This window comes from Garra rufa, chromosome 20 (genome assembly GCF_049309525.1).
Source record: "Garra rufa chromosome 20, GarRuf1.0, whole genome shotgun sequence".
In the NCBI taxonomy this organism is placed as follows: Eukaryota; Metazoa; Chordata; class Actinopteri; order Cypriniformes; family Cyprinidae; genus Garra; species Garra rufa.
Genome location: NC_133380.1, coordinates 34,694,682 through 34,710,709, shown reverse-complemented (window position 1 = coordinate 34,710,709; position 16,028 = coordinate 34,694,682). Strand labels below are relative to the sequence as shown.

General features: G+C 35.9%; 1 protein-coding gene across 1 annotated transcript in view; it reads right to left on the bottom strand.

The window, feature by feature from the left end:
- Nucleotides 1-12,513, bottom strand: part of LOC141293692 (WD repeat-containing protein 18) — a 61,446-nt gene extending 48,933 nt beyond the window's left edge. The window contains exons 1-3 of the mRNA XM_073825745.1: nt 12,374-12,513; nt 2,930-2,994; nt 1,975-2,099 (exon numbers count right to left, since the gene is read on the bottom strand). Coding sequence (XP_073681846.1) covers nt 1,975-2,099; nt 2,930-2,994; nt 12,374-12,493 — 310 coding nt within the window. The 5' untranslated portion in view covers nt 12,494-12,513. The remainder of the gene's footprint in view (nt 1-1,974; nt 2,100-2,929; nt 2,995-12,373) is intronic.
- Nucleotides 12,514-16,028: the final 3,515 nt, after the last annotated feature.

Here is a 16,028-nt window from a genome sequence, read left to right as displayed (position 1 = left end):
ATTATAACTGACAACTAATGAAAACCCCAATAGGCACAGAATCCACGTTGCTTGAGGTCCAGTGTAAAGTTTCCACAGTCAGTGATGGTTTGGGGTGCCATGTCATCTGCTGGTGTTGGTCCACTGTGTTTTCTGAGGTCCAAGGTCAACGCAGCTGTATATCAGGACGTTTTAGAGCACTTCATGCTTCCTGCTGCTGACCAACTTTATGGAGATGCAGATTTCATTTTCCAACAGGACTTGGCACCTGCACACAGTGCCAAAGCTACCAGTACCTGGTTTAAGGACCATTGTATCACTGTTCCTAATTGGCCAGCAAACTCGCCTGACCTTAACCCCGTAGATAGTATTGTGAAGAGGAAGATGCGATATGCCAGACCCAACAATGCAGAAGAGCTGAAGGCCACTATCAGAGCAATCTGGGCTCTCATAACACCTGAGCAGTGCCACAGACTGATCGACTCCATGCCACGCCGTATTGCTGCAGTAATTCAGGCAAAAGGAGCCCCAACTAAGTATTGAGTGCTGTACATGCTCATACTTTTCATGTTCATACTTTTCAGTTGGCCAAGATTTCTAAAAATCCTTGCTTTTTATTGGTCTTAAGTAATATTCTAATTTTCTGAGATACTGAATTTGGGGTTTTCATTAGTTGTCAGTTATTATCATCAAAATTAAAAGAAATAAACACTTGAAATATATCAGTCTGTGTGGAATGAATGTATACATTATACAAGTTTCACTTCTTAAATGGAATTAGTGAAATAAATCAACTTTTTGAAGATATTCTAATTATATGACCAGCACCTGTATGTACATATCTCTTCTAAAAATATACATTGAAGCAGTTATGTTAATAGAATCAAACCAAAAATTATTCAGACACCAGATATAATTTTTTTTAACTAGTGGGTGCAGGACACTATAGTTCATTTATGTAAGTGAGGATAGCAAAATAAAGTAAACTGTGACATATTATACCTAAAAATCTTCTATACAGCGGACTACCAGTAAAATTTATCAAAATATGGGACCAAAAATTTTGATTTGACTCTTTGACCTGACCATGTTTTTTTTTTTTTTTTTTACATACCTTTCTATCAAATTTATCCGACATGATCAAGATGATTTTTTTTTTTACACAGTTTAACTGTCATATTTTATTATCATTTTCTAAACTTTAGCGAATAAACTGTGATATTGTGATAGATGTTGATATGTCTGAATAAATTTTGGTTTGACTGTGTATAATATTGTAATATAATATACTGTGTGTTGAATATAGAGTTGTTTTAAATAAAGCCAAAATGCCTATTTGGGATTAACCAAATATTAGCTAAAAAGTAAAGTCTTCTCAGGGAAAAATCTTGTTTTTTATTTAGAAGAAATAGTGTGAACTGGTGAACTGTGCGCAATAAGACCAGGAACAAGAAATAGAAAGCTAACAGGGCCAAAAAATGACTTCATGTTGACTATAAAATTGCTTAAATTGGTTCCTCAAGTGTCCTAGAATTTTTCCATATATCACTTTTGCACTATTTCCATAATTGACAGAAATAGAAGAGTGAAAAATCTAACCCTGGGAACCCAAACAGGAAAATGAGGTTGTTTTGTGTTCCTTAGAGGGTGAACTACTGTCAAACCCGAGCGGCGCTGACAGAACGTATTCACGGATCAGAACCAAAACAGAGCACGCTGTGTCACTATCACTGCAGAATCTCATCATTCCCGTGCTACTGCCAGCCAGTCACGGCCGAAGCGCCAAAGATCAGGCACCTAAACTGAAAAAGGCGCAGGTGTCTAATGGCACGTCAGACTGGTCAAGCTGCCAGAGAAGGAGGAGGAAGAGTCAGCGAGCCTGGCTGAGCACTGAAGGATGCTGGGATGCTTGACGGGTGATTGTACAAACAGCAGATCTAGCCTGTAGACAAGGGAATCATGCAGAGAGAAAGAGAGAGGGAGCTTGATGCTTACCCTTGTGGTTGATGGACCATATGCACTGCTTGCTCTGAACGTCCCACATCCTGACAGTCTCGTCGTTGGAGCCGGACAGCAGGAGGGTCCCGTCCATGGACACAGACAGACATGTCACCAGATTTCTGTCCAGGAGGAGAGAGACTGTTATAGTAGAGAGTGTAGGTGCAGATCTGTACAGGTTTATCTGCTCAACAAACAAACAAAGTCTGCCTATATAACACTGTATATTATGTATGGAAAAAATAATTAATCAAATCATGGTGTGGGAGTTAGCATACATTTTCAAGACATGATTTTGAGTCATGGTGCTTATGTGGAAGAAACTGGTTTCTTTGAGGTTTCTTCTAAATTTTAGCACATTTTCAGCGTAACATGGTCCTAAAGAAATCATTCTAATATGCTGATGTGATGCTGATGACAAACTTGATTATTAAATATTACATTATATACACACACACACACACACACACACACACACACACACACACACACACACACACATATACACACATATACACATATACATATACACACATATACACATATATATATATATTATACACATACACATTATGTTCTCAAGCTGCATTAAGTTGTCACATAAATGAACATGTGTTTGTTACAGTACAATGCCAAAATGACACCCTTTCTGCCACCAGCATCCGCCAATTCTGCGCTTCTCGCTGTGTGTAACCTGAAAACACCACAGCAAATGGAAGCTATGATTACACCTCCTGCCTGCACCGCTTCACAGACAGAGCCTCTGCACAAAGCACAGAAAGAAGGGATTTAATCCAAAATGAGTTCGCTCCAGAGCAGAAGCCAGAAACTTTCACCTTTCTTCCTTTCACAGACTGAACTTCGGGCTCCGGCACAAAAAGCAAGTGTTTTCCTGAAATAATGACCGAAGACAGACACATGGGTGACAAAAAAAGGCACAGACAAACCTCACCTGTGTCCTTTGAACACCTGATTGCCGTCGCTGTCCGTCTGGAAGGTTTTATCCCGGCTTAAACTCTGCCAAGCAGGAAAGAAAGTGGAAAAAAAAAGAGCAAAAGAAAAGAGAAGATAATTTATAACAATATAGAGAACGCTAACAGGGGTCAACAATAATGACAGCCTGCTGGCTTGGGGTCAGTGTGAGAGTTTCTACACTCGTTGATCATGTACATGTTTTTATGCCAACTAGAGCAGCTGAATAGTTGATCACCGGCTAGAGCAAATTATCTTACAGTCCTGGTACACACACAATCACGCTCCGTCCTGCAGTCTCCATTAGGTAGCAGGGGATTTAGCCCCGACTGTCTCCTAAACGGTCTGATCGATTGACTTAATGGCATTAATTAAGGAAGAGGCTGTAGGAGAAGTACGGTGGCCTGGACTGGACCACTGCTGACTCAAATCATTACATCACCTCTTTAAAGGCTGGCCATGAGGAGCATCAATAATACATGACGGGAAGAGTTAAAGCCAGCAGGAGATCTCTGGCCGCTCTGGAAGGAAACGCATGTCTTTCATATTGAGATTTGCACATTAAATACAGACAGACATCACAGTGGTCCGGAAATAAAATCCATGTGATTAGGGGGAGAAAATAGTTTTGAGAGACCTTGTTATAATTCAAATAATAGAGCTGTTCAGTTTGTAGTCGTGAAACCCAGAAAAGAATTGGCAATTTCAGGCCATGAGTTCCCTCTGGAATATCTAATGGGGTTTTAGAATAGCAGTTTTTGATTTGATTAAAGGAATGTCTTTGCTTAAAATTACTTGAAGAGACTGTGTTCAAAAAAGTCAGTTATGCATGGTAGATCCCCAACGTTGCACCAAATCATATCTGAAACCGTTGTGTGCTACAGCTACCACACATGTGGATCAATGCTCATCATCTATGAGGTTTCAAAGGGAAAAAAAAACTGTAATATTGTGGAATATTGTTATGATTTTAAATAACATATAATGTAATTTATACATTCGATGCAAAGCTAAATTTACTCCAGTCTTCAGTGTAACATGATCCTTCAGAAATTATTCTAATATGCTGATTTGTGGCTCAAGAAACTTTTGTATTATTAGCAGTGTTGAAATCGGATATTAAAGGTGCCATAGAATAGCCTGGAAAAATCCAGACCCTAATCTATTAAGATTAATGGTCTGGCATCGAGGAATGAAAAGTGTCTAACTGGAGGGGCGGCACCAAGCATGCATTTGAAACTCTCAATGCACGCAACTGGATAACGCCACGACCAATCACTAAGTTTTCACTAAGCCCCATACGCTTAGCTACCAGCGGAGCTAACTGATGGATTAAACTCTTGCCGTATCCAGTCGGCAAAACAGCAAAAAAGTCCTTCTTACAAAGGAACGATTCGAGCGTGGTTTTCTGTTCCTCTTTTATATGAAAAGCCAAGTCTAACTTGATCATTGTAGTGGCCAACGCCATTTCAAACAACTGGTGTTCATCTGTTTACTAATGATTCCGGACGTCGGAGCGCTGTCGTCATCAGCTTAGCTCGCCTCTGGCCCGCCTACATCAGATACACCGATTTGATTGGTTCCCAGAACTGCTTACGTAATGCAGTAATGTGGATCATTGCTCGATGCCAGAGTGTCTTGCATAGACAATTCAAATTGTGCTCTCAAGAGACCTCTGGATTTCCAGGGTAGCCATAGAATGCACTGATACAATATTTTAAATTGTTCTCTGATATCTACATAGAAGGTATATGGCATAGGAAAGTGCAACAATTCTCCAGAAACAGTTTTACAGGTCCATTTACAACCCTTGGATTTGTCCCTAGAATGAAATGGTCTGTTATTGCCTTATTTGGAAGGTTCATGAATAATAATGATGAGCTCTGCTCTGATTGGCTGTTTCACAGAGCGACTCATTTCAGTAGCTCGCACATGGAGGAAAACATATATTTAATCAGGGAGCTCGAGCCACTATTAATATGCGGTTTATTGAAACTGCCGTTTTCAATCATTTTACGTTCACTTTTGTGATCGCATGTGCTCTGTGTAACGTTATACTGCAGCGGCAGTACTTACCACATAAGTTTAGATGCTTGTTAGTGATGCTCAGGATCTGTAAATCACTCGCCCTCGTCCGCGCAGTCATCTCTCCGTTTATGTGGTAAGTGAAATCTTATGTACTGCAATATAACAGGCTACCACTAGCAGTAAGCTCCCTTCAGTGGCTCGCCTTATTTTATTAGATCGCCTTGCCTTTCTGAGTAAGTTACAGACACTGACCTATCCCTGCACTTAACATCTCCTGAACAACCTGGAACGTAACATTTATTCCTGTGATTGGCCATTTTCGTTATTGTCCTCGCTTTGTTTTTTTTTCACAATAGCCTAGCTGCAGAACTTCTGATGATTGCTATGCAAATGTTGGGGGCGTGACTATGATCTTACGTAATAGTCGCTGTTATGTTAGGATTAGCCTATTTTTCAGTGGTCTTTTGCAAATACCAGATTTATATAAACTGAAACGACGGACTCAAGGTATGTCATGTCCATGTACACTAGGGGTGGGACGATACAGGTAACTCACGATTCAATTCTGTGGCGATATGTGGCCCACGATAATGATAATCTCGGTTCACGATATCTACGATATTCAATATATTGGAAGAAATTTCATCAACGATATATCACGATATATGTGAGTGAAAAAGAAAAAAATACCCATAATAAGGAAATCTTATGCATTTATTAATGCCAACATTTCCAACACTGTGCAAAGAAATAAACATTTGCATAATAACTCACTGCCTCCTGGTCTTAAATGTAAACACTGTACAGCTAGACAGATAAAAGTGCCTGAACATTAAAAAACAACATGAACATTAACTAACATGTGTAAACCATGATACTGAAACGTCAGTAGTAAGTTACTGTAAAGTGCTTTATGTTAACCTGGACAGTGGTCACATCAAGGCATATTCTTCTTGAGGAAGACTAACTGATCAGCATGCTCAACTAGCGGGTGGGTCTTTGATTTGTTTTTCGTTATTTTCCGCCATTCTTCTCACTTCTCTTTTTTCTGCGCTTCTTCTCTGTTGTTGTTGGTTAACTTGTGTTCTTCACTGGCCGCTGCTTTCGCCACTTTACCCCTATTTACTCGAACTGCGCCCCCCGCAAACAGAATGGTAGATATTGGGTAGTGACAGTGACACTGACGACGGGTAAATTAATGATTTTGTGTTGTAATAAAATATCGATATTGGCCGTTAGTGTATCGATTATTTATTGCGACAGAGAGCACAACAATATATTGCAATATCGATTTTTTTTCCCACCCCTAATGTCCACAACTGTTATTATTCAACTATGCCTAGGTAAATACAATTTTCCATTCTATGGCACCTTTAAAGTGTAGAAACTAAAAAAAAAAAAAAAATTATGAATCCTTGAACAGAATGTTCAAAAGAACAGCATTTATTTGAAATCTTTTGTAACATTCTAAATTGACTTTGGAAGCGGCTTTTTAATACAAAATATTAAATACAAAAACAAATTTTTCTGGTAAATATTCACTAAAAAAAATCATGTTTTAAAAATAATTTTACTACTAGCAGTAGTACTATCATTACATTCAGTAATATATTTCTGTCACAGTTTCTTCAAGTTAAACCAAACTTTTATTTTGACGAGTTCCTGTAAAGACCTGTAAGTTTGTAGGTCTATATGATATGACATTAGTTTTTCTCAAAAGAAATTAAAAAGTGACTCTCACAGCAGTTCTAGAGATTATGTTTATGTGTTCATGTACTCATATATTGAGACGGCAGAGGCTGAAAACACTGTGAATGTCACACACGCTTCAGTATGTGTCTAGTAAGTGAAACAGAGACCCACAGAACATGCACGATTCATATTCAAATGGTACTTTTGCGGCATAATATTCACAGACACTAGTCCATTTCCCTTTTTGGTTTTAAATCTGTTAACCTTCTTTTGATTAATTAATTCAAAATTTGGAACATTCTGTGACATTCTGTGTTATACAGTTAATTTTTATGACTGGATTCCGCAATTTACCCTTCACAAACAGCTTGATTGACAGGCGATCCGACCAATCATAATGCAGAATGAGTTATAAATCATTCGCTTTTTAATTTGTTTCCATGTTTTAGTTAATTCATGGCTGTGTTGGCCATGTAATTCATTCCCTTGTGACCATGTTGTACTCATTTGTTACCTTGTTTTAGTTTAGTAAAACACAGCTACAATTTAACTAAAACATTATATGTTGATTTTTGTGTGTATATATACTATATTTTTTCTTTCGGAGATCATTATTGAGCCCCTATTCACTTTAACTGCATGGCAAAGAGCAATCAGCACATTGTTTCCAATTTTTCATTGTTTGGAAAGAAAGCCATTTGACTGTGCAACAACATGAGGGTGAATAAATAATGACAGGATTTTTGAGTTTAAACCTTTCCTTTAATCTAACCTTGACGGAAAAAAAATCAACTCTAAGCAAGTTAAGCCGCCATAATCAAGCGTTTGTATACAGCAGAGCATGCGTTTAAGTTAAACAGATGTCTTTCTGAGGCAGAAAGCCCTGACAGGATTAGATTTCAAAAACCTTCAGCAGTAACACTTTCTCACTCTGTATTTTTCTCTCCTTGCGTCTTTTTATTTTCCTCTCTGTCTTTCGTCTTCAAGCAGGCAGGGAGTTCTGAGCGTTCCTGTCAGAAGGCCTTTTTCTATCTAAATATGACAAATTCAACCCTCGTTCATCACAACAAGGGGAAAGAAACAGAGCTGAGGAAGCACTTTCAACAGGGTGAAGAGGTCAATGAAACTGCTGGACTGAGAAGAGCAGCTTAAGAGAAGTGTATGAGGTCAAAACTGCATAATAAATAATCATTTTTGACGTGAAAGCTAATCACTGAACACCATAAAGGCACATCATCTAGTCCACAGAGGAGGATTTTTTGTTTTCCACACATTTTACTGGCAAGTGATTGTATGCTGTTCAAAGGGAAACGTCTAAACCAATCAGAACGCAAAGATCGAGGCCGACGTTTTGGAAAGAAGTCAGGACGCCACGTTCGAAGCCTCCTCACGTTTCTTATATCCCACCAATTAATCTTACTGTGAAATCAACTCGAGGACAGTAGACCGAAATTATTAAGTGTCTATCAATGAATAGCCTTTGAACATCTTGAAAGGTTTTAGAGGCATGAAAAAATAAATAAATCAGGAAACCCTGTAGACTAATAAGGCTGGCTGAGATTCCAGACGCAGGGAGCAGAATGAAAAACCGAGAGGCTGAGAAAGCACGTCAGTAGCAGCTCATTAATGCCCTGATTAATGTTTAAGAATGATGATGAATGTATCTGGACAGATTGGGAATGAATCGCACACAGTTTCACCTCAGTTTATAGGCGTTTAGAAACACATGCAGAAACACATGCTGCCTCTCTCTCTCACATACGCTGCGGAATTTAAAACACGCATTCAGACAAACAAAAAGAAGAAAGAAATCTTCAATCGTAAAACACCGCCTCGAGAAGAAATGTGTTTATTCATAAAAAAATTCTGCCTCAGGCATCTCCTATTAGATTTGCAGTTTCCCAAGATGAGCTCAGGAACACTTTAATTATCATATGGTGAGAGCTATAAGATTAATCTTTTTATTAAGTGCTGATCAGAAAACGTTGGGTCTTCCAAATGTTTCTTCTTATGATTTAAGGGAGTTTTTAACTGCTCTGGACGCTTTTCTCATTTCCAGGGTTCTCAGAAGTAGAACATGGTTGGGTAAACTCTTATAGCAGTGAACGGAAACTACAACCAATATCATTTTCACACTTCATATTTTTTCCAACAGCAATAGCAAAAGAAAAAGAAAATTAATTTCTATGACATTACACAAGAGGGAAACATGTCTAGAGATTGATCACATCGGCTGGAGTTGTGTTAGTTCACCCGAAGATGAAAATTTTGTCATTAATTTCTCCAAACCTGTAAGACCTTTGTTCATCTTTAGAACACTAATTAAGATATCGATATACAGTAAATTCCATTTTTGTGACTGGATTACGCAATTTCGTTGACATTTTCCACATAGCGAAAATTATAGGGCGCTAGTGCATGGGACATGTGGACTACTCTTACGATCAGAGCTTGACTGGTTTTCCAAAATTAGTAGCCATTCAGCATTTTCACAATTTTGTTGTTGGGAAATTACGTTTTACAGTATGAAAAATGAGAATGAGTATGAGAAATGAAACTTGGATATTTTTAAGAGTAGTCAATTTGCAGCTTGTATAGCAGTGTAGATTTATTGTCCCCTGAAAATTACTCAACATACAGGCATTATTGTCAAAATAGCTGGCAAAAAAAGTGAGTACACCCTAAGTGAACTTGTCCAAAGTGTCAGTATATTGTGTTAGCACCATTGTTATATGGCACTGCCTTAATCATTCTGGGCATGGAATTGACCAGTGGTGCACAGGTTGTTGCTGGGATCCTCTTCCACTCTTCTCTATATTGACATCACAGAGCTGCTGGACGTTAGACACATGGTGCTTTCTCCACCTTCCGCTTGAGGATGCCCCACAGGTGCTTAATGGGATTCAGGTCTGGAGACATACTTGGCCACCCCTTCACCTTCAGCTTCCTCAGCAAGGCAGTTGGCATCTTGGTGGTGTGTTTAGGATCATTATCATGTTAGAAAACTGCTGTTCGGCCTAGTTTCTAGAGGGAAGGCATCATGTTCTGCTTCAGAATGTACATTACATAATGAACTGCAGCTCCACAGTACCAGCAGCACTCATGCAGCCCCAGACCATGATGCTACCACCACCACCATGCTTGACTGTAGGCAAGACACAATTTTCTTGGTACTCCTCACCAAGGCATCGCCACACATGCTGGACACCATCTGAGCCAAACAAGTTTATCTTATAGTCTCATCAGACCACAGGACATGGTTTAAGTAATTAATGCTCTTGGACAGGTTGTCTTCAGCAAACTGTTTGCAGGCTTTCTTGTGAGCCAGCTTCAGATGAGGCTTCATTCTGGGATGACACCTATGCAAACCGACTTGTTGCAGTGTGCGGCGTATGGTCTGAGCACTGACAAACTGACCTTCTACTTCTGTAACCTTTAAAGCAATGCTGGCAGCACTCATGCATCTGTTTTTGAAGCCAGGTTCTGCACCTGACGCACAGAACGAGTGCTCAACTTTGTTTATCGACCCTTGCAAGACCTGTTCTGAATGAAACTCATCTTGGAAAACCTCTGTATGACCCTGACCACTGTAGTGTAACTCAGTTTCAGGGTGTTACTGAACCTCTAATAGCCTTGGCCATCTTTGTGGAGAGCAACAATTCTAATTCTCAAATCCTCAGAGTTTTTACCATGAGATGCCATGTTGAACATCCAGTGGTCAGTATGAGAGAACTGCACTTAAAGCACCAAATTTTAACTGCTCTAATAGAAGATACACAAGTTTGTATGGGCCTGTCAAACAGACAAGAACATAAACATGATGAATAGGACATGAGGCTTTGCATGGTTAAATAACATACTGCTGTTATCACTTAGGGTGTACTCACTTTTGTTGCCAGCTATTTTGACAATAATGGCTGTATGTTGAGTAATTTTCAGGGGACAGTAAATCTATACTGCTATACAAGCTGCACAAGTTTAATTTCTATAGTATTGTCCCTTGAGAAGATATGCTAAAATGGTTGCTGAAATGTGAGGGGTGTACTCACTTTTGTGAGATATGACCAAAGTTACTGAGTACTAAAATTTATAAATATAAATTTCGAGGTCTTTTTTTTTTTGCCTATTTAAAGGGCATTTTTCCAATGAAATCTGTAAAAAGGCGATCTTTCCACTGCAGAAACAGAAATCTGGAGTGGCATTTAGATGCATTTACACGTTTAATGAAGCTAAAATGTAACATGAAAGCATTAAATTGCAAAATTGGAACAGTATAAATAATTTTAAGAGCTTAATGTTTAAAAACAGTTTTTTATATATAAAAATATGAAATGTTGGAAAAAAAAACGCAAAGCTAAGCTACTTTTAAGTATGTAAGTTTAAGTAAGTGAACTGCCAATAGGTGGCAGCAAGTGTCTGTCTTAATGAATGAATCATTGAGTCATGTCTTCAAACGAATTATTCAGACGACTGATTCATTCAAGAATAAAGCAAGTGCCCGTCTTCATTAATAGACCACTGAATCATTGACTCAAATGATTCATTCAGACACGGCGAATCATTCAATAACGAAACACTGTTGTACATTGCTCAGAGTTGCGTGACTGTTCTGCTGTGATCTTTGTTTTGAACTATGTTTGTTAACCAAATTGAGCAACGCTGACAATATTGTACTAAAATGTATATTAACTACTTGTTTGAACGCTTGTAAAAATCAATGTCAAATTTACAATTATGGTTTTCAGGGGGGAAAAAATGCACTCTCTTAGTCGTTTCGTGTTGCTTACCGGCCACTAATGAAATCCACCCGCATTTGGCAGGTTGGCGGGTGTTAATGTCAAGCCCTGCTCATTTATGGTGCTTTTTGTCTAATGGTGTATTTGTCAGTTCCTTGCACTCCACAGAAGGAGGAAAACATTTGGGTTGTAACAACAAGAGGATGAGTGCATTTTCTGAGACCTCTTTAAAACACTATAATTTCAACAATTCACAAAATTCCCAATGCCAATGTTCTCTGTAAACAGTCGTTTCCGCATATCTTTTCATAGCCCTGAGCACCTGCTGGGGAATAACCTACTTCCAATGATCCAGCAAAACTACATAGGCTTTAAGTGAAACTGACAATGGCCATGACACCTGCATACGTTTCATCTGAAATTCTCTTTGAGATGAGTGTAAAGGTGAGGCGAGGTGAGAATGTGAGGAAACACACTGGTTTCACATCCACTTTTGCCTTCCAGCACCCAGTGCTTTTCTCTAAGATGCCTTGACCTGGACTGAAACGGACAGCTCACCAGAAAAATAAAAAAAATAACCACTCACTTCAGTTCTCAGCACTGCTGAGGAGACATATGAAGTATCAGGACGGAGGATCACAAAGATCAGCATATAAACGCTTCACACCAGGAATTGAAATTGACTAAGTTTACTCTGAGGACTGCGTGAAAGAAAAGAAATGAAGAATTGACGGACAGTATTTCTATCTAATCGCTGCCAAGCAGGAGTCCAGTTAAAATGACTGTGATCTTCTCCTTCTAATGGACTAAAGATAAGACAGGGTGCATTATTGCTTATGAAACCACATGTGCTATCAGCCAATTAAATGTCTCATAAACAACTTCTCAACGCTGACAAAAACTCTATTACAAAGGTCTCATCGGACTGCTTTCAGAATAAATGCACTGATATGAAAATCCGGCCTTACCGTGCTGCAGAGCGACACCTGAAAAATATTGCCATCACTGCCTCCGCAGAAGAGGAAATACTCGCAGGGGTCAAAGGTCACTGACATGATGCCGACGTCGAACAGGACGGACAGGAGCATCTCCCCAGAGGAAATTTCCCAGACCTGCAGCATGAGGAGAGAGAAACACATCTGGTCAATGAAAAACGATGTCCAAGACAAGGAAAACAACGATCTTTTAATAATCTAATTTAGTTTATTAGAACACAAGGCAAGTTCTAAGAATTAGAATATTTGCGTTTATGGGGATTTCATATATTTTTGAAAGACTTTTAATTCAAATAATGATTGAGCAAGTTGATTAAATGTATCTAAAATAGTCAAGCATATATTTTTCCTACAAAGTGCGTACAAGGAATTAGTGTATAAATTAGTCATATTTTTTTTACATTTTGAAACATGTTATGGTTAAAATGTCATTATTTATGCACATATTTTGGTGCTTTTTTATATTAGGTTTAGTATTTAAAAAAATATAATATAATGATTTTAAAATGTTATGGTCAAAAAAAAAATTTCCCCTCACAAATAACACTGTTTAGTTTACTATAAATAAGTAAAATTATCTAATTAAAAAGCATTTACGGTGAAGTTTTTATTTATTTATTTATTCTTTTTTTTTTTTTTTTTTTTTTTCAAATAGCACATTTTTATGTAACATTCATTTAAAAAATGTTATATTATCTGATTTTTAAACATTATGGTGAAAAGTCTTTTTTTAATTCTTGTGCTTTTTATATTAAATTTAGTATAAAAATGTAGAATTATCAGATTTTTTTGGTGTTATGGTGATTATTATTATTATTTTTTATTTTTTTATTTTTTTTACAATTTTTTTTTTACAAATAATACATATATATTGTCTTTGCATAGTAACTAACTACAACATTTTTATATTGCGGTCACTTTAAAAATGTAAGATTATCTGATTTTTAAACATGTTATGGTGAAAAGTCCTTTTATTTTTACAAATGACATCAATTTGTAGTTTTTTTATATTAATTATTTTTGTGCTATTAGAATTTTATTATAAATGTAAAAATCTTGAATTATCCGATTTTTAAGTTTTATGGTGAAAAGTTTTTTAACAAATAACACATTTACATATTTTTCTTTTTATATTAAGTTTACTGTAAATAAGGAAAATGTCTTTATATTATAATTAGCTTTTATATTTAAATTATTTTTTATATTATTTTAGTATAAAAATCTACAATTATCAGATTTTTAAATATTACAAAGATTTTTTAAACATTTTTCTTTTTATATCAAGTTTGCTATAAATAAGGAAAATATATTTTATATAATAATTATCTTTTTTATTTTAATTATTTTTATATTAAGTTTACTATAAATAAGTATTTATAGTAAAAAGTAATTTTACAAACGACATTCATTTGTATTTTTAATACAAATAATGTTTGTGCTTTTATATAGAATAGAATAAAAATGTAGAATAATCTGATTTTTAAACATTATGAAACTTTTTTTTTTTTTTTTTTTTTTACAAATTACATATTTTATTTCTAAAATAAACCCTTCTAAGACCCTTCTAAGATTTGCAGAAAACCTGCAAAAAGAACAGGTATATTAAAAAATTATTTTTTTAACAAATTAATGTGGGTTCAAAAGTAAATAAATCAATTTGTAAATAAATAAATAACTACAGTAAACCTTTAGACTCTCTGGCATTTGCATTGATTATTCTTACATACAACAAATAATTGTTGTGCTTTTTATATTAGGTTTAGTATAAAAATGTAGAATTATCTGTCTTTTAAACATTATGGTGAATCTTTTTTATTTTTCATTATTATTATTTTTTTTTACAAATTACATATTTTATTTTATTTTTATATTGGTTTACTATAAATAAGTAAAATTATGTCAAAAAACATTTATAGAGAAACAAAGACTTTTTGCACTGTTTTAAGACCTCTTTGTTTGTGAAAAGCACAAATTAAGACTTAAAGACCATTGTAAGACAGGCATATTAAAGATTTATTTTTTAACAAATTAATGTGTAGGTTCAAAAGTAAATAAATGCATAATATAAATAAATAACATTAAACCATTAGGTTCTCTGGCATTTGCATTGCTTATTCTTACATATAAAAATTTGTCGTTTTTTTAGACAAATAATTGTTGTGCTTTTTATATGAAGTTTAGTATAAATGTAAAACAGTTGAATTATCTGATTTTTAAGTGTTATGGTGAAAAGTTTTTTTAACAAATAACACATTTACATTTACTTATTTGTCTTTCTATATTAAATTTACTATACATAAATAATATAGCAATAAAGCAATAATATATTATTTTTATATTATTTTAGTATAAAAATGTACAATTATCGTTTTTTGTAAATATTACAGATTTTTTTTTACATATTTTTATTTTTATAACAAGTTTGCTATAAATAAGGAAAAATATATTTTATATTAAGTTTACTACAAATAAGTAAAATCATGTCAATGTTAAAAAACATTTATAGAGAAATAAAGACTTTTCACACTGATTTAAGAAAATTAATTAAAATAACACTTTAATAAATTCACACTTTTACAGAATTTGTAAGATTTGCAGAAAACCTGCAAAAAGAACAAGTATATTAAAGATTTCTTTCTTTTAACAAAATGTGTGGGTTCTAAAATAAATAAATTTGTAAATAAATAAACAACTACATTAAACTATTAGGTTCTCTGGCATTTGCATTGATTATTCTGGAAATCAATAAAGATACAAAGAGAGGCAGACAAAGTGAATACAAAGAGACAGATAAGAGTGAATACAAAAGACCAAGTCTTGTCATTAATCGTTACTCCGTCTAGGTCAGGACTGTGCTTCCCTCAGGATGATAAAAGCCAGCAAGACCTCTGTCTCTCCAGCATCTGCACGTTCCTGGTCTAGCTTCCAGCTTAATGGCAACACTTTTGCCAAAAAGTCTGATGGTCTCTCATTGGTTCGGGGGTAATGCGGTGTTATCGTCTCAGAGAAAGTGCTGAAGTGGACATTAGACAGCTCAGAAGCTCAGCGTTGGAAAGCTCAAGTTCTCTGCAGTAAGTTTGCTGAGCCAACAACGCAAATGTTCAGTCCAAGTGAAAGGTCTATTCTTGCAGAGCTTGTAGGGAGGAGAACAACCATTATTCTCAAATTTACAGCCGCTTTGTAGAAGATCTTCAATCAACAGAAATATAAAGTTAAAGTGGAAGTTTTTTATACTTAGTGAGCAAGAACATGCCGCTTGTGAGCTTGTACAGTATGAATTTAACTGAGGAGCACCGCTGCCCTTCCCTGCACGAGTTCAGCATGATTGATGCCCCATCATAAAGAAGACAAACTGACCGTAAAATAATTTTGGCTGTAAAGGATCAATGCCTACGACCCTGACATAAAATGTCAAGAGTGAAAGGAAACTGCCCATTATCACATAGCCACTTTTACCGAATTAGGAAAGATATGCAGAATAGAAACCATATCATTTAATCATTTAATAATTTACGCACACTTTTAAGAAAAACAGGGAGATATCTAGAGAGCAGAACGGCTGATATTCTGACAATACCTTTTTGAAATAGTACAGTATAAATCAATAAATTAAATTTACAATTATTAT